Source organism: Anabrus simplex, chromosome 2 (assembly GCF_040414725.1).
Source record: "Anabrus simplex isolate iqAnaSimp1 chromosome 2, ASM4041472v1, whole genome shotgun sequence".
NCBI lineage: Eukaryota > Metazoa > Arthropoda > Insecta > Orthoptera > Tettigoniidae > Anabrus > Anabrus simplex.
Window position 1 is genome coordinate 746,869,079 of NC_090266.1, and position 16,383 is coordinate 746,885,461.

The window sequence follows — 16,383 nt, forward strand, 5'->3', positions numbered from 1 at the left end:
TGACGTGAAGGACACAAAACGCTCTTGTCAAGTTTAACTAGAAGAGGACTGACGTTAGCCACTTAAAGAGGGCCGGAAACACTACATGTCGATGAGCAAATCGTTAGAAATCGTTTAAAAGCAATGGGAATGATCCAGAGCTCGGAAAATGGATCCCACATGAATTGCGGGGAACAGACATTAAAAAACGTTCAACCATTTGTGAAATCCTGCCACAAAGAGAAATACAGAATGCTTTCTTTTTGCATCGAATAATGAATGGCGTCGAAAACTGGATTCGTTACAATGCTAAGAGTAAGGAATAATGCGTGTGTCCCGGCGAACCATGAACCTCAACACAAAGTCGATTTCGTGTATTATAAGCTGCAGCAGTCCGGTGAAACTATCATTGTTGAACGGTACCGACTACAGTCACTCAGTCTGAAACGTGCACTCAAGTATCGTGGGCATCCGGGAGATAGTAGGTTCGAGTCCCACTATCGGCAGCCCTGAAGATGGTTTTCCGTGGTTTCCCATTTTCACACCAGGCAAATGCTGGGGCTGTACCTTAATTAAGGCCACGGCCGCTTCCTTCCAACTCATAGGCCTTTCCTATCCCATCGTCGCCATAAGACCTATCTGTGTCGGTGCGACGTAAAGACCCTAGCAAAAAACAAGTATCGTGGGAAGCAGTGTGTGTCGCGTGATCAGAGTGTAATGAACACACATTTTAATCGCACTGGAGTCCGCCTCCGTAGCGTAACGGTTGGTGTTATTAGCTGCCGTCCTCGGGGGCCAGGGTTCGATTCCCGGTACTGCCAGAAATTTAAGAATGGCAGGAGGGGTGGTAAGTGTTTAAAATTGTACATGCAGCTCACCTCCAACGGTGGTGTGCCTGAAAAGAGCTGCATCACCTCGGAACGAGGACGCGAGTTTGCATGCTTTGCATCGCACTGGAGATGCCGGGTTTCATATTTAAAAAATACGGGAAGCGATTGACGCAATATCACCTCTCACTCTACTAGTCTGCTGACTCTTGTTGTTTTGTTTCATGCCACTCGAACAAACATCGGTCCCTGCTGGTGCATGACAGCGTTGATGGTGCTGCGCACACACTCAATACTGGCCTGAAAGCCTCATACCATGGATTATGGAATAATATTGCTCCCGAATGGATGCGAGAACCCACCGCTACCGAAAACAAGGCGTTTGCCGCCACAAGATATGACAGTGTTATCTTTCTCCATGATAACACCATTGCGAATATCAACAAACCCGTGAGGGAAATACTGGAAGCTCTTAGATGGGATATCTTTCCCCATCCTCCCAATTGTCTGGACGTTGCTTCGTCAGATTACTATTTGTTTTGGTCGCTACAACATGGCCTTTTTGAGGAAAACTTCGGTTCTTTCGCGGATATCTAAATACCTCGAAGGTTGGATCGCCTCAAATGAACCTGCATTATTTTATCACAGAATACCTTTGTTACTCGAACGATGGGAAAAGATTATAGCTTCCAAAGAACACAACATATCATGTATCGTTCTTTTGCAATAAACATGATGTTTTGCTGCAAAGCGCAGCGAGAATTAATTCAAGCACACTTCTTAAATTACATTTATATTTTTACAGTACGTGTTACAACGTTTCTCAAACGGGATAGTAACCACGTTTGAAAATGATCATCTTGCATTTTATTTTTCAATTTGGAAACGTAAATATATGAAAGGTTGAAATAAATTCTAAAAATCGGCAGAATTCAGTAGTTTATGGTGTGTGAGTTACTGTAAGTCTACTGTGCAGACAAGCATTGTACAGCCTGTGTTGTTATGGACTCTGTTTCTGTGAATATAGTAGCAATTAATCGAGCTAAGGTTGCGGAAGTGTTCCTAGTAATGGAAATAAGGAAGCATCATTAGCTCCAGGGTTCTGAGATACATAGAGTAAACTCATGGTCAAAATGTCTGCAGAAGTTGCCGAGGTTAGGAATCGAACCAGTAATCATTGAGTTCTTTGTTGTCAAGTTAGTTGCGTTGTCATCGGCAGCCCTGAAGCTAGTTTTCCGTAGTTTCCCATTCTCACATTAGACAGATGCTGGGGTTTTACTTTAGGTAAGGCCATGGTCACTTCCTTCCTTGTCTTAGCTCTTTCCTATCTGAGTTAGTGCGACTTCAACACGCTGGCGAGGATGAGACCGCCGGCGAGTCACGAAGACTCTTTACTTCTGGACGGTGAGACCTCCCCCACCTTTGGCGTGTCTCCTGTCGCACTGTATATAACGGAGCTGCACCGCACGTCGTTCACAGATAATGCTTTCGTACTTTCTGGTTCTTCCGTATAGGAGGCAAACTAACTTTTTATGATGTAAGACATGTAAGGGGTGCATAGGAGATAGTTATGATAATGGAGTGTAGCTTCCGGAGAGGTCTGGTCCTGGACTTTCGAGCTGACGCCGTATATGCGTGTCTGTGAAGATGGATCCCTACCTACAGTAAGATGAAATCTAATGCTGAAGACGTCACAAATACCCAGCCCCCGAGCTATAGGAATTAACTAATGAAAGTTAAAATCCCCGAAGTCCGCCTCTGTGGTGTACTGGTTAGTGTGATTAGGTGCCACCCCCGGAGGCCCGGGCTCTGGCACGAAATTTGAAGAGTGGTACCAAGGCTGGTGCGGGGTTCACTTAGCCTCGGGAGGTCAACTGTGTAGAGGAGGGTTCGATTCTCACCTCAGCCATCCTCGAAGTGGCTTTCCGTGGTTTCCCACTTCTCCTCACGACAAATGCCAGGATGGTACCTAACTTAAGGCCACGGCCGCTTCCTTCCCCCTTCCTTGTCTGTCCCTTCCAATCTTTCCCTCCTACCACAAGGCCCCTCTTCAGCATAGCAGGTGAGGCCGCCTGGGCGAGGTACTGGTCATTCTCCCCAGTTGTATCCCCTACCCAAAGTCCGAAGCTCCAGGACACTGCCCTTGAGACGGTACAGGTGAGATCCCTCGCTGAGTCCGAGAGAAAAACCGACCCTGCAGGGTAAACAGATTATAAAAAGAAGAAGAAAATCCCCGAACCGACCTGGAATCGAACCCAGGACCGGCCGCCAGGCTAACCATTTAGCCATTGACCTGGACACATAGGAGATAGGAAAATTGAGAAATTGTATAATATGTAAGTTCCATGTTTTAAAGCCTTTTTTTTAATGACAAATATATCCAAATATACGACCAGTACTCTGATAATTTAGATTACCTAACTTGCCTCCATATAAATAATGAGTGAAAAATTTCCACAATTCGGGCTCAGTAATATTTGTCCATGTATTTTGTCATGTGTTTCTTCCATTTCGGTTTGTTTCCACCAATATCAAATTAATGATTTCGTTAGTAATTTGACCTTTGGATATATTCACAACACTACGTTAAGCAAACAATACTGCATAAAGACCGGCAGTTTCAATGAGGTCGTCGGCGGATCACAGAGTTGCTCAACCCCATGCTTTACTTATGGACGATGAGACGCACAATGCATTTCACGCCTCAAGTCCGTACTTAAGATATATAATAGTATTTTATATATCCATAAATATGCGTTCAAGTGAGGAAGACGTTCTAGTGGCTTATTGGTTCAGGCGTAGGATGAGAAGATAACGGAAATACCGGGTACATCCCTACAATCTTACCAACCTGAACCATAGCTCGGCTATTGTTTCTCGAAAGCTGTCTCAACATGAATCAAAATTCAGGGAGTTTAATCGAATGAATCCTGAAAACTTTCATTTTCCGAAAAGTTTAGTGTCACGAACCCTTGAGAAAAAAGATACACCCTTCAGGAAGGCCATTTTTGCAGAAAAAAACTTCTGATTACTATAAGGTAAGTAGATATGAATATAAAAATCAGTATTAATAAAATTTAGCAGTTTTAATTTGAGAATTTGTTACATATTTTTTTACGAATTGTACCAATTAGTTCAACTAAATTAATGAAAGGTATTACATAATTCTCTTCTCTTCTTCCCGTCATGTTCACAGCTCGAAATATCGTACGATACTAATCGCTGAAGAGACTAGCAAGCTGCACTTCGAGAGATATGTCACTTGCGATATGTTGTGCAATCGCGCAGCTGTGAACCTTTTTTATCGCCTCCCTTTAGATTTAAAGTATCTGTCTGTGCGTGTCGCGTATCGTATATCGCTTACGATATATCAATTATCTTATATCGCCTTAGTGTGAACGCGGCCTTAGTGTTCAGGTATCCCTGAACTTTTACTTCGTTCCTAACGAATAAAGTCTGAAACAGTACGCAGTCGTCAACGTTTTCCACAAAAGTCTCATTAAGTATACATTATATTATCACGGGGGATACGTCTTAGGACGCACACCTGTGAATGAAAGTGTCTGTTATTTTTAATAGGATAATAATAATAATAATAATCATAATAGTATAATTTCGTGTGGCTATTTTTAGCTGGGTGCAGCCCTTGTAAGGCAGACTCTCCGATGAGGGTGGGCGGCATCTGACGTGTAGGTAACTGCGTGTTATTGTGGTGGAGGATAGTGCTATGTGTGGTGTGTAAGTGGCAGGGATGTTGGAGACAGCACAAGGACCCAGTCCCCGAGCCAAGGGAATTAACCATTTAAGGTTAAAATCTCCGACCCAGCCGAGAATCGAACCCAGGACCGTCTGAACCAAAGTCCAACACGCTAACCATTTAGCCATGGAGCCGGACATCATAATAGTAATAAACTAATAACATTTAAGATAGTAATAAATATATTTTATTTAATAATGAATTTACCGAGCTCAGAACATTTTAAGCAAGCCTCGGACCTATGGGAGTAACGGAGTCCCTCTCCAATTCGATACGCGAGGGACGCCTTGGAAACAACTTGGCGAATGAAATGGAATTCGATGGGGAGCTATCAATATTAATGGGGCTTATGGAAGAAAGAAATTATAACTGGCTGAGCCAGCAAAGAAGATACATCTGGATGTGCCAGGAGTAAATGCTGTTCGGGTAAGGGGAGATAGCGAGGAAGAGATAGGAGTTTATAAAGTACTAGCAGTTACTCGTGGCTTCGCTCGCGTGGATTTCGTCATCTGATAAAAGTAATCGTTTCTCGGTATTGTACTAAGACATTATCTGAAAATCCCCAAAGTATAAAAACTCACCGAAGAATTGAGTTTCATTTACCCCGGAAAGTCTTTGTAAACCACGTTTGTTTTATTGCCTTTTGGGGATAAGATGCGACTTAGAACTGTAGGTGTGAGAAATGGTCTTCTCTCAAGTCGTAAAAAATGTTTATTTTTAAAGGAGATTCCAAATACCTATTTTCGTGTCAGTAACATCTTCAGTTTTTAAGATATAAGTATCTCCATAAAAATAATTCAACCCGTTTATCAGTTCTACCCCCACCCACAATCCACCTAAGCATCTTTTACGGAAACAAAAAATACATCTTTCTTTATTTTTAAAGGAGATTCCAAATACCAATTTTCACGTTTATAACATCTTCAGTTTTGAGATGCAAGTATCCTCCTAAAATACAATTCAACTAATTTTTCAATTATTCCCACCTATGCGGATTTTCTGAAAATAAAAGAATCGTGTTTCTTTATTTTTAAAGGAGATTCCAAATACCAATTTTCACGCCTGCAACACTTTTAATTTTTGAAATATAAGTATCCTCATACAAAGAATTCAACTAATTTTTCAATTCTTTCACCCCCTTAAGTGGGTTTTCCGAAACAAAAAATACGTATTTCTTTAGTTTTAAAGAAGACTCCAAATACCAACTTTCACGTCTGTAAAATCTTCAATTTCTGAGATATCACCATCCTAATAAAACGAATTCCACTCCCTTTTCAGGCCTTTTTACCCCCCTCTCTTAAGACTTTTTCCAGAAACAAAAATATATGATTCTTTATTTTTAAAAGAGATTAAAAATACCATTTTTCACGTCTGTAACATGTTAAGTTTTTGAGATTTCTGTCGACAGGCTCATTAAAAAATTCATCCCCTTTTTCAGTTCCCCTTAAGCGGATTTTCCGAAAACAAATTACCTGTGTTTCTTTACTTTCACAGGACATTCAAAATACCAATTTTCACGTGTGTAAAATGTTACCTTTCTGAGAAATACTGTAGATATTTATATTTATATTTCTAAAAAACTCAATTCCTTTGTCAATGCCTTTCACACATATAAAAGCGGATTTTCCAAAAAATAAAAAATGTGTTCATTTTTAAAGAAGATTCCGAATACCAATTTTCAGGTCTGAAACATCTTCAGTTTATAAGATATAAAAGCATTCTCGTAAAAAGTATTCAACCTCCTTTTAACCTCTTTTCATCGCACCCCCTTTAAAAGGAATTTCCGGAAACTAAAATATACGTGTTTCCTTATTTTTAAGGGAGATTCCAAGTACTAATGTTCCGTCTTTAAACTGTTAAGTTTTTGAGATACTCATTCTAAAAATTTGCTGCCCTGTTCACCCCCTTAGCGGCGGAATATCCAAAAATCCTCCCTTAGCATGCACCTACATCGTAATATCAATTTAACATCCAAAATTTCATTTCTTTATGTCCAGTAGTTTTGGCTCGGCGATGATGAATCAGTCAGTCAGTCACTCAGTCGGTCATGACAGTCATTTTGTATACTGTACGGTCTCGCCCGTATGTGTGTCTTACCCTACAGTTTTCTTTCCCAAACAGTAAGTCATAATACGTTTACCATACCGATTGGGAACGAACTTTGACTTAAACGGCATTCAGAGTGTCACAGTTCATCTCAACTACCCCAAAGACTAATATAGCCATTTTCGTATTTTTAAGTTTGCGACATTTTCTCATCTTCTCACCCCCTGTGTCATGGAGATAGAACTTGGACTTTTCATTTTTATATAATTATATAGAAGATAAAAGCAGAAATAAGTTTTAAGAAACATGTCATAATCTTCACATACTGCTGGGTAGGCAACCCGCTGATCAGACTTGTCTTGCGGTTTGCTTATCTTCCCCTATTTCCTTTTTCGCCTCTTAGTGCCGAACTACCAATCAGATTTCGTTCAAACCATTTCATAATCCCTCTTAGATGTAAGAAGAACAAACTGTGAAAATTTAAGCGAAATCGGTCCAGTAGTTTTTGAATCTATTAATTTCAAATATACCAACATCCAATTTTATAGATAAGATACTTGCCGGGTGTTAAAAAGGTAAGGGCAGAGTGTGGAGTAGGGCTATTCATCAGGAATACTATTGCACGCAACATAGTTCCTGTTAGGCACATAAACGAGCGAATGATGTGGACAGATTTTGCAGTTGGAGGAATTAGGACGAGAATTGTCTCAGTGTATTCACCATGTGAGGGTGCAGATGAGGATGAAGTTGACAAGCACTGAGTGACATCGTAGTCAGGGTCAACAACAAGGATAGGATAGTGCTAATGGGCGATTTCAATGCGAGAGTTAGAAATAGAACTGAAGGATACGGAAGGGTGATTGGAAAATGTGGGGAAGATATGGAAGCTAATAGGAATGGGATTAGCAGTTACGAATACATTCTTCAAGCATAAGGCTATTCACCACTATACATGGAGAGGGGGGTAGAGGTACCAGATCCATAATAGACTATATCTTAACCGACTTTGAATTCAGGAAATCTGTTAGGAACGTACGGGTTTTTTGGGGGATTTTTCGATGATACAGACCACTATTTGATCTGTAGTGAACGAAGTATCTCTAGGCGTAAGACAGAGAAAGTTAAATCTGTCTGCAAACGAATAAGTGTAAGAACATCTCCAGGACGAGGAAATTAGACAGAAGTACTTGGATATGATTATTGAGAAGTTCCGAATAGTGGACAGTAAGCAGGTTCAGGATATAGAACGAGAATGGGTGGAGTACAGGGATAAGAGATGCTGTAGTAGAAACGGCAAGGGGATGTCTAGGAACAACTGTGTGTAAAGATGGGCAAAAGCGAACATCTTGGTGGAATGATGAAGTGATAGCAGCTTGTAAACGTAAAAAGAAGGCTTATCAGAAATGGTTCCAAAGAAGGGGTGATGCAGACGTGGAATTGTACGTAGATGAAAGAAACAGAGCGAAAGAAATAGTTGTTGAATCCAAAAAGAACTCCTGGGAAGATTTTAGTAATAACCTGGAAAGGCTAGGTCAAGCAGCAGGGAAAAGTTTCCGGACAGTAATAAAGAATCTTAGGAAGGGAGGGAAAAAGGAAATGAACAGTGTTCTGGGTAATTCAGGTGAACTCATAATAGATCCCAGGGAATCACTGGTCAGGTGGAGGGAATATTTTGAAAATCTTCTCAACGTAATGGAAATCTTCCTAGTGGTGTCGCGAACAACCGAGCTCATAGGGAGGAGGAAAATGATATTGGTAAAATTACGCTTGAGGAAGTGGGAAAGGTGTTAAATAAACTCCATTGCCATAAAGCAGCAGGAATAGATGAAATCGGGCCTGAAATTGTGAAGTATATTGGGAAGGCAGGGATGAAATGGCTTCATAGAGTAGTAAGGTTAGCATGGAGTGTTGGTACGGTACCTTCAGATTGGACAAAAGCAGTAATTGCACCTATCTATAAGCAAGGGAATAGGAAGGATTGCAACAACTATCGAGGTATTTAATTGATTAGTATACCAGGCAAAATATTTTTTGTTGTTGTTTAAAGGGCCCTAACAACGAGGTCATCGGCCCGGAAAAATATTCACTGGCATCTGGGAAGGGAGGGTGGGATCAGTGGTGGAGAGGAAGTTGGATGAAAAACCATTGTTGTTTCAGACCACATAGGGGCTGTCAGGATCAGATTTTCAGTATGCGCCAGGTAATTGGAAAATGCTACGAGAGGAATAGACAGTTATGATTATGCTTCGTAGATCTAGAGACGGCATATGGCAGGGTACCAATGGAAAGGATGTTCGCCATTCTATGAGACTATGGGATTAAGGGTAGATTCTTAAAATCAGTCAAAGGCATTTATGTTGACAATTGGCCTGCAGTGAGAATTGATTGTAGATTGAGTTCTTGGTTTAGGGTACTTACAGGGATTAGACAAGGCTGTAATCTTTCACCTTTGTTGTTCGTAGTTTACATGGATCATCTGCTGAAAGGTATAAAGTTGCAGGGAGGGATTCAATTAGGTGAAAATGTAGTAAGCAGTCTGGCCTATGCTGACGACTTGGTCTTAATGGCAGATTATATCGGAAGCCTGCTGTCTAATATCTTGGAACTTGAAAACAGGGGCAATGAATATGGTATGAAAATTAGCCTTTCGAAGACTAAATTGACGTCAGTAGGTAAGAAATCCAAGGGAATTGAATGTCAGTTTCGTGATACAAGGCTGGAACAGGTCGATAATTTCAAGTATTTAAGATGTGTGTTCTCCCAGGATGGTATTATAGTAAGTGAGATTGAATCAAGATGCAGTTAAAGCTAATGCAGTGAGCTCGCAGTTGGGATCAACAGTATTCTGTAAGAAGGTAGTTAGCTCCTGGACGAAACTATCTTTACATCGGTCTGTTTTCAGGCCAAATTTGCTTTACGGGAGCGAGAGGTGGGTGGACTCAGGATATCAGGTTGTGAGTTTCACAAATAGGAAAGGTCCTCTCAGTTTTAATTACTGCGTTGATGGGGTGAAAGTTCCTTTTGTGTATCATTGTAAGTACCTAGGTGTTAATTTAAGGAAAGATCTTCATTGCGGTGATCACATAAATATGATTGTTAATAAAGGGTGCAGATCTCTGCACATGGTTATGAGGGTATTTAGGGGTTGTAGTAAGGATATAAAGGAGAGGGCATATAAGTCTCTGGTAAGACCCCAACTATAGTATGGTTCCAGTGTATGGGACCCTTACCAGGATTAGTTGATTCAAGAACATGAAAAAATCCTAATAAAAGCAGCTCGATTTGTTCTGGGTGATTTCCGACAAAAGAGTAGCGTAACAAAAATGTTGCAAAATTTGGGCTGGGAAGACTTGGGAGAAAGGAGACGAGTTGCTCGACTAAGTGGTATGTTTCGAATTGTCAGTGGAGAGATGGCGTGGAATGACATCAGTAGACGAATATGTTAGTGTGATGTCTTTAAAAGTAGGAAATATCACAATATGAAGATAAAGCTGGAATTCAAGAGGAAAAATTGGGGCAAATATTCATTTATAGATAGGGGAGTTAGGGATTGGAATAACTTACCAAGGGAGATGTTCAATAAATTCCCAATTTATTTGCAATCATTTAAGAAAAGGTTAGGAAAACAACAGATAGGGAATTGCAGATCAGTAGTGATTGAGTGACTGATTGATTGATTTATTGATTTATTGATTGATTGATTGATTGATTGATTGATTGATTGATTGATTGATTGATTTTATTCGTAAGTTAGCAGTAACAGACAGGAGAGTAGCGAGAATGATTGCTGGTACAAACAGGTGGGAAAAATGGCAGGATGGTATTCAGAGTGAGGAGATAAAGGTTAAGAATGAACTCGATGGATGAAGCTATATACACATAAACCGGCTTCGGTGGTGGGGGCATGGGAGGCGAATGGAGGAGGATAGGTTACCTGGGAGAATAATGGACTCTGTTATGGTGGATAGGAGAAGTAGAGGGAGACCAAGACGACGACAGTTTCTAACGATATAAAGAAAAGAGGTACAGAACTAAATGAGGCCACAACACTAGCTGCAAATAGAGGATTGTTGTGACGTGGATTGTGGGTGTCAGTTTTGATGCTGTGTTTTACTCCACCAGATTGAAAAGAATCCATAATTATATTATGTGACTTATTGCTGAGTATATAATTTTGTTGAGTAAACACTGGGTGTGTCAGCGGATGTCTTTTATACATGCTTACATGCTTACTTCACATAACACGGAGTACCAGGTGGTATTCCCTTCGCCCTTAAAATATCCGACTAGTGTACCTATGCTAGTTTTGGGTCCGGAGAGCAGAACTCTACCACATATATACTGCTAATAATAAGAGTTGGCGTCTGACATTTCTTAGAGGGAGGTCCGTTTACTGCCTGCCGAGGCGGGATAAAGGGAGTGGCTGTGTGGTTGCCATGGAAACGAGGGTGGGGCGACTGCGGTTGCCATGGAGATAAAACTTAAGGGCAGCTCGTCTTGCTGGGAGTTGCCAAACCTGTCACTGTCAATGATAAGAACCTGATTGTTTGTATAAGAGTGGTCGCAAATGGGACGACAGCGCCTGGCCAGGTAGTCTACAACAGATCCCAGCGGTCAGAATGAAGGAGGGAACAAGTGAGCCGGAAGCGAGAGGTAAGAGTATGTAGAAAGGAATGCTGGAATGTGGCAACATCGTGAAATGGCACGTGCAGTGCTCCTCCCTCCAACCTTACCTGTCAGACGCCAACTTTAGTTAAGTCTAGTATAGTAATTCGTACCGTTAAAATGAACTGTCAAGTGTAGAGTACAAGGAACTTACTTGAAGTAGAGCAGAATGCCGATGGACAGCAGTAGCGCTACCAGCGACACCAAATAGCCCGTCTTGTAGATCAGGTTTACCGTGTTGTTCCACTGAAACAAACATTGGTGACTGTTATCATTTCACTACTGTATTGATCTTATATTAGAGGGCAGTAGTCTAAATGTATATCAACTCTATGCATGATGACGATACCGATATTTGTTGCTTTTAAGAGACCTAACAGCTAGGTAATTGGCCCTGATGGCGAAATATGAAATGTGAGTTTTAAATGTACCCATTGACTGCGGTGGACACGGAAAATGATTACAATACCTTACTCTTCGTAATATATTTAAATGTTTTAAAAATGCATAAATATAATGTGAGCCAATTTGATTAAATTCTTAAATTGTTTTAAAAATACTCGTAATAAATGTTATAAAATGCTAAACGTTCAAATTAAATTAGGTAAATCAATTACTATGGTAGGCCTCATATCACTCACAGTTGAAAGTATGTTAATGTAAAATGTTTTCATAGTAATAGGACATACTTCTCCCTCTGTTAATTTGTTAGCGATTAAAATGTGAACATTTTCTATTCGGTTAAGCACTGTTTGTAATACAAACGAAAAGCTACGACAAAAGAGATGAAACATAAATATTATTAGAGACGGAATTACGGAACACGGTTTACTTTACTTATCTAGGAATGTAGATTTCAAATTACTTACCCACCTATGTATTGATATCACACCTTTGCTGGCGAGACCTAATGTTTACAGTACACTGCGTCTTCTGGTACGGGCTAGAGTAATTTTCTTATTTTCATTGGTGTGTCTCAGTCTTATCCTTGGCTTTGGCAATGTGAAAATGGCTGAGGTATGAGCGCTGCTATTAATGCCATTCCTTATGTGGCCAGTCCCTGCTATGAATGGTGTGAAAATGTTGCTCATAGGGTCCGCTGGTGCATGCATTTCAGTGCGATTGGCAGAATGATATGTAATAGCAATTTCTGGCTCAGTGAAGAAAGCAACGGGTAACTACCTCACTCCTCATTTCTCTACGCCTCTTCAGTGATCCCTAGACCATCTGTGGCAGCTAATGGTGGAGATGTTGAGGATTCAACCAGCCTCCGCGATGATGACTGAACGTACATACATACGTACATACTGTATATATATATACATACATACATACATACATACATACATACATACATACATACATACATACGTACCTACGTATTGATATCTTAAACAAGTAGTGGTACCGACACTCTTCAGAATTTACCAGTATGCCGTCTGCAAGGATATATTAGGCAACTAACTCATCCAAGTCATACAAACTCGTTTATTTGGGCCCAGCAGTAGGACATACGACGAGAACTGTAGAGTAAGATAAGTATTTTAACAACCTCCACTCCACATTACTACATTACTTCTAAGCTGTGGGAAAAGTTTTAGCTTAATCATTTTTAGCCTGCTTCTCTTTTCCACCTCAACAACAATCCTACAATGCTGACAAACTCATAATTATATTATTATTATTTGTTTGTTATTTCTGATGCGATTCGGTAAATCTGAAATTGTGCGCTTGTTTGGACGAAACATATAATTCCATGTTTAGTATTTTTTGGTCTTAAGTTTTATTTGCTTATATAGTAGGCATATTTTAATTAAGTACGACAGACAGGAAACTTTTCGTATTCCCAATCCGACAATGAAGAACTGTTCTCAAACGTTAATATCATTCGCTTAATTTCTCTCTAAGATAAATAATCTTGAAAACTTTCTTGCTTGATGACATTAATCAGTGCGGTGTCAGGGTAATGGTAACCTTGTAATTACGATAGTCACTATAGTATTTACCTAATATAATGTATATAAAGTATAAATACAATATACAGATAAACTTACCCACCCGAATATTTTCGGTGTATGGCAATTTCTTGACAAAAGTGTTGCTGAAATTTATTTCAGTATACTACAGTGTGATTTGACATACTATTGAGTATATACATTTGGTAAGGATTCGACTGTCTTTTTTGAAGCCTACATTCCTAGTAGGAATTATAACAACAAGGTTAACGATAACGTGAGAATTAACGATAAGAGGCTGTAGAAAATACTCATTTCAGTAGCTGGAGGTAGAAACAGTGCTACTGTAGAACTTAATAACGGCTGGACAGACTACACAATACACTTGCACACAATTATTTTCATTCATGCCCTAGAAACATCGAGAGGGAAGCCACATTATATTGTACACAATTTCAAATTCTTCCTCGTACCAAAAACAAGTAAAGAATTGGATAATCTACTAACATGGTTAATTAGGTTTTTCCAGAAGCGAAATTTATCTTATGTGAATAGTTTTGCGAACAATATACGGTACGTGACTGGACCACAGTAATAGATAATGGCGAGAAATAAAAACTTCATTTCCCTTCCAGACGAAGGAAACAAGGGAGGTTATCATCATATGGTATAGGTATTACTTACATTGTAAACGGATGAAGGAGGATCACTCTAGAATGTTCACTTATATAGTCTTAGGGATCACACCAATCTCCATCGTCCATGAAAAAAAATCTAGTGATAGATTTTCGTACAAAAATGTCTTAAGATTCTATAATGTACGGTGCTCAGGGCTCCAGAAATACGTGGTTTATTCTGATAAATATAGCAAAAGCAAAGCAACGTTATCTCCGTACAGACCATGAAGGCTCTAGAAAACCAAGAATAACGGCCGAGAGGATTCGTCGTGCTGACCACACGGTACCTCGTAATCTGCAGGCCTCCGGGATGAGCATCGGTCGCTTGGTAGGCCATGGCCCTTCGAGGCTGTTGCACCAGTGGGGGTGGACCATACAAGAAACACATTTACAGACCGTGGACTCTTACCATTTCCTGCATATAGATGCACGAGTAATTACGAATACGTGGCGTAGGAATACGGTTACTAGATTACAAACACAATTTGTTTTACAATTAACACTTATAAAGTAATGGCAAGTAGCCTGTAATTGCAATTAAATATAACTGTACCTGTAATTGCACTGTACTTGGTTATTTTGTATCGTGATTACTAATCACTTACATTTTAGAGGTGTACAATTAAATCACCAAAAGTAGATGTATCTAATTTTTTCGTGAATTATTCAAAGTGAAATTAATCCTTCTATCACTGAGGCTGGTGACGGAAAACATGTTCATTGCTTAAGTTTAAGAAAAAAGCGGCTCTACCAATTCCTAAACCTGATGATAAAAGCCTTGAGAAACTGAAGCCAGTGACAGATTAGCATCAATTGTATAACCTACCGGGCGAGTTGGCTGTGCGGTTAAGGATGCGAAGCTGTGAGCTTGCATCCGGGAGACAGTGGGTTCTAAACCCACTATCGGCAGCCCTGAAGATGGTTTTTCGTAGTTTCCCATTTTCACACCAGGCAAATGCTGGGGCTGTACCTTAATTAAGGCCACAGCCGCTTCCTTCCTACTCCTAGGCTTTTCCTATCCCATCGTCGCCATAAGACCTATCTTTGTCGGTGCGAAGTAAAGCAAGCTGTAAAAAATATATTATAACTCCGTAAAATTCATACCTGACAGAAAAATTATTATTATTATTATTATTATTATTATTATTATTATTATTATTATTATTATTATTATCATTAATGACACTAATAAACTTAGGTTTAAAATATTCAGGAAACCCACTCGAACGGCGAACGTAATTAGACAAAATTCCGTACACCCGGCAGCACATAAGACGGCCTCCTTTACAGTATGATTTATAGAGCTTATAATATACCCATGTCAGAAGTAGATCGTAAAAATGAGTTGGATACTATTTATTTTATAGCAAAAAGCCACGGGTTCAACAGACAATTTGTCGATAAAATTATAAGCAAAATTGAAAAGAAATCATTTTTCACATTAACCAAGGATACCAAAACGAAAGAAGATAGTTACACCTTTTCACCTATAGTCACAGTGAAATATACGAAATCACTAATGTTTTCAAGAAATTTAATATGAAAGTTTATTTTAAAACAACCAATAACAACGCCCATCTTTTCCTTAATCAGCACACTATCAATAACGGCAATAGGAAATTTCAGAAATCAGGTGTTTAAAAATCGAAGTGTCAGCAGTGTTCCGCCAGTTATATTGGACAGACAAGCCGCAATTTTAACATAAGGTATAATGAATATGTTAATGCGTCAAAGTACGGCAGATTCTCAGAATTCGGTTCTCATATGGACAATACCAATCATACATTCACGGGCATACAACAAGACCTTCAAATTCTCCATTTATGTAAGAAAGGAAATCTGTGGAATATTTTAGAAAACATTTTTATAAATATTGATCAAAAATGCAACCCGATTTATAATCTTAATGAGATATCGGAGGAAATCAATATACTTTCCGAGGAGTTAATCAATAAATTCTTTTCATGAAGGCGCGTGAGTAATACTTTACCTTACGCCTCTCCCCTTACAACAAACTCCCCTCAACCTCCCCTCCCAGTCAGTCCTCAACGACCTTCGAGGACGTCACTCAGTTAGCTTTAGCACTTGAGGTGGAGTGGTCGACGTAGGACGGAGAAGGAGGTGAGTGGCCAGATGGGCACTTAGTTCACATTTTAATTTAATTTATTCTTCAATTCATTCATATTTTTCTTTTTCTTTTTTAGGCCCCTATTGTCAGCACATAATACAGTTCAACTTGCATCATCAGTGTAACTCCAACTTCTAATCAAGAAAGCTATTTTAATGTGGCATTACCACCACACTGTTTTCTGTACAATATGCATATAATTTTATTCGCACAGTCACTCACGTTGTTTTATAATTGGATAATTCGTCGTTTTTAACAACAATTTAATCTGTGATTTTAACTGGACTTCATGCTTCATGTCATGTTCATGCCGCACCACTTTAACATTGAAGATTGACAAGACGCTATT

General features: G+C 39.6%; 1 protein-coding gene across 2 annotated transcripts in view; it reads right to left on the reverse strand.

Moving 5' to 3' along the window:
* Positions 1 to 16,383, reverse strand: part of Dh31-R (Diuretic hormone 31 Receptor) — a 596,582-nt gene that overhangs the window by 184,874 nt on the left and 395,325 nt on the right. For both annotated transcript variants that reach the window (XM_067139429.2, XM_067139428.2), the window contains exon 3: positions 11,429 to 11,520. In XM_067139429.2, the coding sequence (XP_066995530.1) occupies positions 11,429 to 11,520 (92 nt within the window). The remainder of the gene's footprint in view (positions 1 to 11,428; positions 11,521 to 16,383) is intronic.